The 11,509-nt window shown below is 59.6% G+C and overlaps 1 protein-coding gene across 2 annotated transcripts in view; it reads right to left on the reverse strand.

Annotated features, from left to right (window-relative positions):
- Positions 1–9,216, reverse strand: part of ABLIM3 (actin binding LIM protein family member 3) — a 44,009-nt gene extending 34,793 nt beyond the window's left edge. For both annotated transcript variants that reach the window (XM_064724655.1, XM_064724656.1), the window contains exon 1: positions 8,826–9,216. In XM_064724655.1, coding sequence (XP_064580725.1) covers positions 8,826–8,838 — 13 coding nt within the window. In that variant the 5' untranslated portion in view covers positions 8,839–9,216. The remainder of the gene's footprint in view (positions 1–8,825) is intronic.
- Positions 9,217–11,509: the final 2,293 nt, after the last annotated feature.

Consider the following 11,509-nt stretch of genomic DNA (forward strand, 5'->3'; position numbering starts at 1 on the left):
ACTATTTGGGGACGGGCATCGGCACTTTTTTGGGGATGACCCCGGAGCAGCAGCTGCATGGCCAAGGCAGGGATTATTTTTAACAGCCACTTGTAGAATGCAGGGAGAGCCTGGGGGAGGCACAGCCCGAGCTGCTGCTCAGCCCAGCCCTGTCCCCAGCACGTGCAAGGCACGGATCCCCCAGACAGGCTTTTTATAGGGTTTCCTGCTCCTGCTGGGCACAGCTCAGCGTGGCCACGCCATCCCCTCCCTCTGCAGCCACTCACATGCCGTGCACCAGAGTCTTTCCATTCCCTCCCGAGCTGTTTCCTCTCCTCTCCTTATTAGGGATCCACCTACCTATCCATCTTCTCATTCTCTCTCCCCCCCCTCTGGGGCTATTTTTAAGATGCCATAAAAGCTTTCAACGGGGAGCATCCTCAGGGAGGCAGGGGATTTTATGTGGAGCCCATCAGGAGGAGTCATCAGCAATAACTCACCACACAGGCACTGCCTTTTCTTGGTTTGTTTTTTTTGAAAAGCAGGGGAGGGAGAACATCCACACATCCACACTCCATCCCTCAGGGGAGGGGAGAACATCCACACTCCATCCCTCAGCCAGCTCATCCAGCACCTCCTTTTGCAGAGGGGAAGGATCAGCCCAGCCCACTCCTCTCCTGGTGGGACAGACAGAAGGACCAAGGGCTTCCCACACCCACAGGCACAGCCTGGACAGACAGACAGACCAAGGACTCCCTGATGCCCACAGGCACAGCCTGGATGGACAGACAGACAGACCAAGGGCTCCCTGCTCCCACAGGCACAGCCTGGACAGACAGACAGACCAAGGACTCCCTGATGCCCACAGGCACAGCCTGGATGGACAGACAGACAGACCAAGGGCTCCTGATGCCCACAGGCACAGCCTGGATGGACAGACAGACAGGACCAAGGGGTCCCTGATGCCCACAGGCACAGCCTGGATGGACAGACAGACAGACCAAGGGCTCCCTGCTCCCACAGGCATAGCCTGGATGGACAGACAGACAGACCAAGGGCTCCCTGCTCCCACAGGCATAGCCTGGATGGACAGACAGACAGACCAAGGGCTCCCTGCTCTCACAGGCACAGCCTGGATGGACAGACAGACAGACCAAGGGCTCCCTGATGCCCACAGGCACAGCCTGGATGGACAGACAGACAGACCAAGGGCTCCCTGATGCCCACAGGCACTGCAGCAGCCCCACAAGCCCCTCTTTGCCCCCCTCAATCTGGTTATTTCCTGTGGAACAGCTGCCACCCCTTTCTGTCCCAAAGTCTGGCCACAAACCCCAAGGACACCCCACCCATGCCACCCGCACCTGGCACAGCCTGGCAAGAGCCTAAAGCAGCTGGGACATCTGGAGAAGGATACCCACAGTGCCAGCCAGGTGTGGGCATAGAGACCCCAGTGCCAGCCTGGTGTGGGCATATCTGTGCCAGCTGTCAGTGCCAGCCAGGTGTGGGCACACCAACCCCAGTGCCAGCCAGGTGTGGGCACAGGGGGCCCTGCAGGGGCTGCAGCTCCTGCAGTGCCTCAGGAAGGGGCTCCTCACTCAGATTTTCTCCTCTGCAGCTCTGAGGGATTTGCTCAGGGGGTGCAGCAGAGCCACCCTGGGCCACCCCCCCAGCCTGTGCCCTCTGTGGCTGCCCTGGCAGCAGCTGGCACTGGCAGAGCCCCACATGTCCCAGCAGGAGCCTCTGGGCCAGGCCCAGACCCACCCAGTCCCCAGGGGGGTTCAGAAATAGCTCCCATTCTGCAGCAGGAGCAATCCCTGGAAGTGTCCAAGGCCAGCTCGGGCAGGGCCTGGAGCACCCTGCTCTGTGCAAGGCGTCCCTGCCATGCCAGGGGTGCTGCAAGAGCTTGGAGGGCCCTTCCAGCCCTGGCCATCCTGAAATTCCACCAAAAAAATTCCACACAAAAAAAATTCCACCCAAAAAAAATTCCACCCAAAAAAAATTCCACCCAAAAAAAATTCCACCCAAAAAAAATTCCACAAAAAAAAAAAAAAAATCCAGACAAAAAAAAATTTAAAACTCCAAAAATAAATCCTAAAAATATTCCAAAAATAAATCCAAACATATTCCAAAAATAAATTAAAAAAAAATTCCAAAAATAAATCCAAAATATAAATTTAAAAAATTCAAAATATATACAAAAATAAATTAAAAAATCAAAATATATTCAAAAAATAAATTTTAAAAATTCAAAATATCCCCAAAAATATTCCCAATAAGGGCTGGCAGCCCAGCACAGCAGGGATGTTGGGAAGGACAGGCCAGGGGCCCTCACAAGGGAGGTGTTTCTGAGGGGGGCTGTTCCACAGGGCCTGGCAGGAGATTTGGGAGCCCCCAGCGAGCCCTGCTCTACCTTTGGCTGTGTGATCCTGCTGGGAAACACTCACACAGCTCCCTGCTCCAGGTCAAACCATGGGGCTCAAACTCAGCCTGGGTTCAGGAAGAGTTTTTGTGGCTGCCATTGGCACCAGCAAAGCTTCTCCTGCTCCCCAGCTCTCCAAATGTGCCACTCGATGCCAAGAAAATCCAGAAGCCAAGGGGATGGCTCCAAACCTCGAGCACCTGCTCCCCAGAGAAACCTTCCCACAAAATCCCCCAGCTCTGAGCCTTCCCCAGGGCTCAGGGAGAAGCTGATTCAAAATGGAAGCGCAGTAAAATGTCCATGAACAGAAAACCAATGATCCTTGGGGCTCTGCAGACCTTGCCAGGCCAGCAAGGGTAAGAAGAAAGGAAGGTCAGACAGGCTGGCTCAGGAAAGCACAGCAGCAGCTTCAGCTCCTTTTTCTTGCTGCTCCCGCCCCAGGCAGTGCACAGAGCTCATCAATCCCCAGGCCAGGGCTCATGGCTGATACTGATAAAGCATCCACAGAACTGCACCTGAGCTGAAAAATGCACCCAGAAATGGGGGGCTATCAAACACCTGAGCCACCAGCAGATAAACGGCACCTGTGAGCTGAGCGTGCTCCTGGGGGAGATCACCTTGGGCCTGAAAAACCTCAAACAGCCTTTGCTGAGAGCAGCAGTGCCCACGGGCCGTGGGGCTCAGTGAACTCCAGCAGTGCCCACGGGCTGTGTGGCACAGTGAATTCCAGCAGTGCCCGTGGGCCGTGGGGCACAGTGAATCCCAGCAGTGCCCGTGGGCCGTGGGGCTCAGGGCATCCCAGCAGTGCCCACGGGCTGTGGGGCTCAGGGCATCCCAGCAGTGCCCACGGGCCGTGGGGCTCAGTGAATTCCAGCTGCTCTGCTCCCCCAGGAATGCACTGAGCCCCCTGACACCAGAGGTGCTGGGCACAGGAGGACTTGGCACAGCCAAAATCCCTGCTCCAGACCCTGCCATCCCTATCCCCAACCAAAATCCCTGCTCCAGACCCTGCCATCCCTATCCACAACCAAAATCCCTGCTCCAGACCCTGCCATCCCTATCCCCAACCAAAATCCCTGCTCCACTCCCCTGCCAGCCTTGCCCACAGCCACAATCTCTGCTCCAGACCCTGCCAGCCTTGCCCACAGCCACAATCCCCAAGCCTGAGGCACCTGTTCCTCCCCATCCTGCAGAACTCCCCATCATTCCTCAGCCCAGCTCCTGCCATGACCACTCCACCCCCAGATGCTTTCTGGAGGTTCTGCAGCGCTCCCAGCTCAGTCTCTGACGAATTTCACTACTAAAAATACCCAATGAGGTGTTCCCAGCGCTTCGTGATGGCCCCAGCACGACGGGGCTGCAGGGTCTGCCAGGAGCTGGGTGGGATTTTCCTCCCTCCCTCCTTCCCAGCACAGGCAGCAGCACGTGGGCTCCTGTCCCCATCCCAGAGCTGTTATCCTGCTCAAGCAGGGCCAGTTGATGATTAGAAAATGTGCTTTTTGTTTGAGAGGAGCAGGCCAAGCCCTTGGAAGAATTCAGTGCTTCCATTGACCTTCCAGCACGCACTCCATGAGCCTGAGGGCTCCCGCTCTCCCAAGGGCCAGCTGCCAGGAATGAGGGTTTGAAAGAGCCTGGGTGAGAGGACAGAGCCCATCCACCAGCCCAGGGACAGAGCTGCTGCCTGGCATTGGAATTCTCTGGCAGCAAAGCAAATGCAATGGGTGATTGTGCCTCTGCTAGGCTGCCCAGGAAAACAGGGAGTGATTTGTGTCTGCTTGTTTGTCAGGGTGCTGAGAGGACTGACACGCAGGCAGGCGGTCTGGGAGTGCCCAAATTGTGGAAAACTCCCTGCCCATGGCATCAACAGGCTGATCCCTTGGGTTCCCTGCATCCCTGAGCATGGGAAACCCTCCCAGCTGGGTGGGGACAATCACCTGCCCCAGGAGCAGAGCTGCAGCTCCCAGAGATTCCTCTTTAATTACACAGCCCTTAATGGAGTTTGCTGGTAAACACCTTGTAGCCACATGTGCCTGCAGATTAGGGGGTAATCACGCTTAGAGGATCACGATCTGAGAGAAGCATGATTGAGGGAGGACAAAAATAACCAGGCAAACATGCTGCGTGCACCAGGGTCTGTCAGGAAACCTCATTCCCAAATGCTTCACTGCCCAGCCTTCCCTCTCTGAGCAGGGACAGGAATTTGAGAGGTGCCAGGGCTGGGGATGGCACTCTGCACTTGGCATCCCAAACCTGCTTTGGGATCTCTGTGTCCCACCAAGCTCCCACTGCTCCAAGGATGGGGATAAATGGCTCAGCCCACCCTCAGCTGGTTTGCCATCACATTCTGGCCATTTTCCCCACCTTGGGGACAGGAGGGAGTCTGGAAGATGCCAGGTGTGTGTGCCAGCCCCATCACCCAGTGCCACACTGATCCAGAGCTGCCCAATCCAGAGCTGGCCCGGGTGGCACCCCCAGAGGATGGCATGCCCTGGGTGGGAGCCAGAACAAGCAGGGGCACCTTGGTGCTGCCCAGAGCAGTGCCCAGGCTGGCACAGCCCCTCACCCAGAACAAGCAGGGGCACACTGATCCTGCCCAGAGCAGTGCCCAGGCTGGCACAGCCCCTCCACCCTCACCCAGAACAAGCAGGGGCACCTTGGTGCTGCCCAGAGCAGCGCCCAGGCTGGCACAGCCCCTCACCCAGAACAAGCAGGGGCACACTGATCCTGCCCAGAGCAGTGCCCAGGCTGGCACAGCCCCTCTGTCTCACCCAGAACAAGCAGTGCCCAGGCTGGCACAGCCCCCGTGCCACCCCAGCAGGGATGGATGATGTGCAGATGCCACGGGTGACTCACAGCAGCACTCCAGGCACCTGCAGCACCCAGCCCTGCTGGCTCCCTCAGAGCAGCAGAAGGATCCTTCCCACTCACTCCAGGGGCTGAGATCCTCGGGGCAGGGGCAGCTTTAACCCTTTCAGCACAAACACAGCATCAGTCATGCCCAGGCTCCCAGGGGGTGCTGCCTGCACGCAGAGCACATTCCACATTCCAAGGGCTGATTTTTAGGGATGTTCTCTTGGCCAAGGGTTTGTCCTACAGGCTGCCATGGGAATGCCAAGCAGCAGCACAGAGCTGTTTGCTAAGGTAGGGATCCATTTGTAAGCAATTAGTGAGAGGCACTGATAGCCTAATGAGTGTAAACACCAGCACTGTGCCCTCCAAACCCTCACTGCCATCCCAGGAGCAGAGGCCACCTTCCCACCCTTCCACCCTCAGGGCCACCTGAGCTCCTCTGCAGCCCCAGGACAGGAATTTACACCTGGCATCAAGTGGTTTTATCACCCCAAAGACACAATTTCCACCTGGCTTTGCCTTCCTCATGGGACAGACGATGACACGGTGACACTGAAATCCAGGGTGCAAATCACTCCCTGTCCCCTCAGCAAGGCTCCTGTGCATGGAGCATCTCCAGGGATAAAGCCACAAATCCTGCCCAGAGCTCCTGGAGGCCTCTCAGATCTGCTCAGCAGCGTGGCTCAGCGCCAGCCATGGCCCACAGCCACAGGTTCCCTGCCTCACATCAGCCTCAGGCAGGGGAGAAGCGTGAACAAAACGCACCCAGAGCAGTGGGAAGCAGTGGTGGGAGCTCACAGATCAGATGGTGCCATTCTGTCCTCAGCTGTGCATCTCCTTGCTTTGCCAGCCCCAAAAATTTCAGCCCTGCAGGCACAGGAACACCTGGGCATCATAAATTTGTGCACAATCTGGCTTCTTCAGCCCTTGTCCTGGGGGGAAAAACAGCCAAAAAAAATCAAAGCAGCAATCCTGCCCATGCTGGGAGGGCTGGGAAGGGGCACCAAACTCCAGTGAGGCACCAGCAGAGGGGTGAAATGCCATGGTAGGGCAGTGCCAGGGGCATCACAGGGGGTGAAACAGAGATGGCATTGGCACAAGGCTGCCAGGATTGGGGTTTTGTGCGGTGTGGATGGATTGGAGGGCAGAGATGGCACAGACACAAGGCTGCCAGGATTGGGGTTTTGTGCCTTGTGGATGGATTGGAGGCAGAGATGGCACAGACACAAGGCTGCCAGGATTGGGGTTTTGTGCGGTGTGGATGGATTGGAGGGCAGAGATGGCACAGACACAAGGCTGCCAGGATTGGGGTTTTGTGCCTTGTGGATGGATTGGAGGGCTACAGGCTGGGGAGGGATGCCCAGAGCTGGGTGAGGCAGCTCCTGGCAGTGCTCACAGCAGTCCCAGAAGGAGCTGATGGCAGAGATGGCCCCACAGCCCAGCCTGGCTCACAGAGTGAGCTGGAACAGAGGTGAAGCAGCATTTGGGCATCCAAGCCCTGCTCAGAGCACTCCAGCTGTGGGAGAGCAATGGGAGCCCAAGAGGGCAGAGCCAGTGCCCAGCAGGGTTTGCACAGCCCTGGGGTGCTCCCAAAGCGCCTCCACTGACCCAAAATCACCCACCCCAGCACCCTGAGTGACCAGGGGATGTCACAGAGCTGCTACTTCAAATGGGGGAATGGCAACTCAGGCACAGACTGCAAAGCCCCAAAAGGCTGGGCAGGAGCCTTGGCACTGCTGAGTGACGTGCCCAGGGCCACAGAGCTGGGCAGGGGCAGAGGAGCAGCTCCCAAGGACTCCTGGCTGTGCCCAGGGGCCTCCTCTGTGTGGCAGGGCAGAGAAGGGGGCAGAGCAGGGGGGTGTGGATCCCTGGCACCTCCATGGGCAGAGCAGGGGGCAGGCAGCAGGGTTCAGCTCCCTGGCACCTCCATGGGCAGGGTTCGGCTCCCTGGCACCTCCATGGGCAGGGTTCGGATCCCTGGCACCTCCATGGGCAGGTTGGATCCTGGCCCCTCTATGGACAGGCAGCAGGGTTCAGCTCCCTGGCACCTCCATGGGCAGTGTTTGGCTCCCTGGCACCTCCAGGGGCAGGTTGCATCCCTGCACTCCATGGCAGAGCGAGGTTTGATCCTGGCACCTCCTGCAGGGTTGGATCCCTGGCACCTCCATGGGCGTGGGAGGCCACAGCCGAGGGAGTTTTGCAGCACCATCAGATAGCTGGAACACAGCAGTGCCATAAGCAGCCCTTATCTCCAGCAGCAGCCCGGGCTGCTGTGAAGAGCTGGGAAGGAATCCCAAAAGGAACCAACAGGCGTTTGCCAAAAGCGGCCCGGAGGAAGCTCAGCAGTCCCACCTGAGCAGGGAGATGCCAGCAGGGCTGAGCACAGAGCCGGGCTGCTCCCCCCGAGGAGCAGAGGGAGGACCCTTTGTTATCAGGCATCCTGCAGCCTCGGAAAGGATCAGTCCCTATTGTTTCCCACCCCGGCTGCCCCGGGAGGAGGGGGCTCCTCGCCGCTGCCCCAGGTGTGGCTCGGGCACAGGGCACCTGCAAAGTTTCCTCGCCTCTGACACAGCCCGACAGAGCTGGAATCACCTGTTCTGTTGGCTCGCAGCGTGCCAAGGCATTTTTCACGGTGTTTTGCTCGGGAACCACCCCAAGCCCTCGGATTGAGAAACCTCAGCACGCCAGTGCAATGGAGAAGTTGCTGCTCTGCTGTTCCGTGCCCGGGGGAGGGCCCTGCTCCCCACACAGCTCCAGCACCCACGGAGGGCCAGGGGGGCTCCCCTGGAGGGGCCAGGCCAGCAGGAAGCCCCTCAGGTGGCCACCAGCACCAACTCCTTCACCAGGGACTTACAGACGGGGATCAAAGCCGTGCCAGCGAGGTGGGCACAGCTGTCACACAGCACGCCAGGCAGGAAAAGAAATTGATTGTGACTTGCTCAGCCCTGATCAATCCTCCCAGACTTTCCAGCAAGGGCACGGAATCCAAAGTGAGCAGCCTGGTGCCAGTTCTCATCTTATGCAGCGCATTTCCGAGCTCTGCTTCTTTAGAAATTCATCCACAGCGCATGAGTGCCTCCGTCCCTGTCTCACACGCACAATAGCAACACCCACATCCCCAGCTGCAGAAGCTTTGGGGGCTTTTATTTTTTTTCCCCAGGATTGCACCTGTGCTTCGCTCAGGTTTCTGGGTGTCTCCTCACCCTTCTCCTCCTCCCCTCGCATCCATTTCTGCCCAGGCAGAGGCAGCAGCAAGTGAGGCTGTGCCTGTCAGAGCGCTCCTGGCTGCCTCTCACCATGTTGCGTATCGACATTTCAGTCGATGCTCTGCCCTCCAAAACCCCAGAAATCCAAGCCAAGAAAAGTACTCCGTGGAGATAAGCACCGCGGCTCAGCCCACATCAAACACGGCCGAGCCAGAGCCTGTCAGAGAGCAGGCGAGCAGGAAAATAACCCAAAATCCATCCCACTGGGCTTGTCAGCGCTGCTATGACATTTTCTTTCCAATTGCTCCCAGCCAGCTCGGTGCGGTATCAGCCCCACTCCCTCAGCCAAGGCGAGAGGACGCCGTACTCACTGCTGGTGCTCATCCTGCCGCTCCTTGCCCGTCCTTCTCACCCAACAAAGGGGCCAAGATGCTCCTTAAATCCGCTTCTCGTGCCGCTCCCCGGCCGCGGGAGGAGGCTGCCGCTCTCCCTCTCCCCGGAGAATATTCCCGTGCGATCCGCCGCCTATCGCATCCCCCGGCGCTGTCCCCGGCGCCGTCCCCGCGGCCGGCGGATGCCAAGGTCACGGCCGGCGGGGAGGGGACGGGACCGGCCCGGGGGAGGGTCCCGGCCCGGGGGAGGGTCCCGGCGGAGCGGCGGGGGCCGGCCGGAGCTCGGCCATGCACTGCGGAGCGCGGCCGCGGCCGCCCGCTTATAGCGGCTGGGAGCGGCGGCGGGGCCGCGCAGCACCGGGACCGCCCCGGCAGCACCGCCCCGGCACCGCCCCGGCCCAGCGACACCGCCCCGGCACCGCCCCGGCCCGGCGGAACCGCCCTCGGTACCCCTCGGTACCGCCCCGGCACCGCCCTGGCCCAGCGACACCGCCCCGGCACCGTCTCGGTACTCCCCGGTACCGCCCGGTACCGCCCGCGGGCCGCGACCGTCCCGGGAGACACGGGCGGGGCCGGGCGGGGCCGGGTGTGGCGGACACAGATTCCTGTATGGACCCGGCTGAAGGATGCTCAGCCTTGGCAATGCCCTGGCCTGCCCTGCTTTGCTCTGCCCGATGCCCTCTTGTGCCCACGGTCCTGCCCTGCCCTGTCCTGCAGTCGTGCCCACAGCCCAGCCCAGCTTTGCCCTTCCCTGCCCTGGCTGCAGTCCTGCCCACTGCCCCACCCTGCCCTGAGTTCTGCCCACAGCCCAGCCCAGCTTTGCCCTGCCCTGCCCTTCCAGCTGCCCTGTTTTCAGCTCCCTTTCCCGCCCTGTCCCGCCCTGTCCTGGCTGCAGTTGTGCCCACAGCCCTGCCCTTCCCTGCCCTGGTTGCAGTCCTGCCCCCTGCCCCGCCCTGCCCTCAGTTCTGCCCCCTGCCCTGCCCTGCCCTGCCCTGTTTTCACCCCCTGCCCTGCCCACAGCCCCTGAGCCCCCTGGCTGGTCCCTCCTTGCCCCAGGGCTCCTGCCCAGCCCCGGGTGCCACCGCTGCCCTGTGCTGTTTGCTGTCCAGCCGAGCATCTCACAAATGCTGTCCCAGGACAGAGGCATGTGGTTTATGCAGTAAACTGGATTTCCTCCCATGCCAAGATTCCCTCCTGCAGCTGTCCAGGCTGGCACCCCAGCTCTCCTGGCAGCCTGGGCGTCTGTCCCATGCCAGGATCAGGAAGCTGAGGATGTCTGCAGGGCTGTGGGACAGAGAGGGGCCCTTCCCTCGGGATCAGAGCAGCCTGCCCTGCTGGCAGCACCCCAGGATCCCTGCAGGGCTCCCTGAGCCCCTTGTTTTGTGGCTGCCAGTCAGAACAAAGCCATGCCCAGGCTGCTCCCTGGGTGCCCACAGAGCCGGGCTGTGCCCCCTGCCCGCTGTGCTGCCCTCCCAGGCTGTGATCCTCGCTGTGCCTGCAGGATGTGAGCTCAGCCCTGCCATAGTGACAGAGGTTTGTCACGCAGCGTGGCAGCCGCTGTGTCCCTGCACTGCTGGGGCTGCAGAGCTGCTCAGAGCCCCTCTGCCTTCCCTTCCTCTGCTGCTTCATCTGCAGCAGCTGCTGGCGCTGACGTGACAAGACAGGTAGCAGGGAGCTGTGCTGGTGCTGCCAGCTCCCTGCAAGCCCTGCTGCCTGTCCCCTCTGGCTGTCCCCTCCCCTGAGGTGGCAGGGAAGAGCAGGAGGAGCAGTGGGAGTGGGAGCCTGGAGGTTCCTGCAGGGCTGGGGGGAGCAGAGCTGCTGATACAGGAAAGATTGAGAGACGCTGTTTACAGGAGCGTGTAGTGACAGGACAGGAGGGAGTGGCCTTAGAGGAGGGTTAGATTAGATATTGGGAAGAAATTCCTCTCTGTGAGGGTGGGGAGGCCCTGGCACAGGGTGCCCAGAGAAGCTGTGGCTGCCCTGGATCCCTGGCAGTGCCCAAGGCCAGGCTGGATGGAGCTCTGAGCCACCTGGGTTGATGGAAGGAGTCCCTGCCCATGGATGATCTTTAAGATCCCTTCCAGCCCAGGCCATTCTGGGTTGGAAGGGATCTTATTCTATAATTCTGTGATGAATCTTATTATCTTATTCTATAATTCTGTGTGGAATCACCACAGAATTCTATAATTCTGTGGTGATTCTATGGCACAGCACAGTGGGATGGCTCAGGCTGCACTGAGTTTGGCCTTCTGTAAAGTTTCCTGTGCCTGATGAGTGTCCAGGTTTTCCCTTACTCAGGGAGGGTCCCCATCCCAGCCAGACTGTCATGAGTGGTGTCAATGACCCCCATCTGAGGAGTCCATAAAGCAGCCAGGACCTGAGCTGGTCCCCACGGTTCAGCAGCTAATTGAGCTCCTTCCACTGACCTGGTTTCCAAATCTTGTTAACTTGCTGCCTTTGGAACAACTTGAAATCTCCAGCACAGACAGGCTGGGGTTGCAGAGGGCTGCACTGGAGGATGGGGTGCTCTGGTGGAGCTCCGAGCCCCTCAGCACCATCCCAGGGCGTTTTGGAAATCCCATTTCCTTTCCTTTGTCTGAGGGAGCTGCCTGCGAAAGCTGCCGCGAGAGGATGTTGGGGATGCCTGAGACAGGAGTCAGAGA

The sequence above is a fragment of the Zonotrichia leucophrys genome, chromosome 13 (assembly GCF_028769735.1).
Source record: "Zonotrichia leucophrys gambelii isolate GWCS_2022_RI chromosome 13, RI_Zleu_2.0, whole genome shotgun sequence".
Taxonomy (NCBI): domain Eukaryota; kingdom Metazoa; phylum Chordata; class Aves; order Passeriformes; family Passerellidae; genus Zonotrichia; species Zonotrichia leucophrys.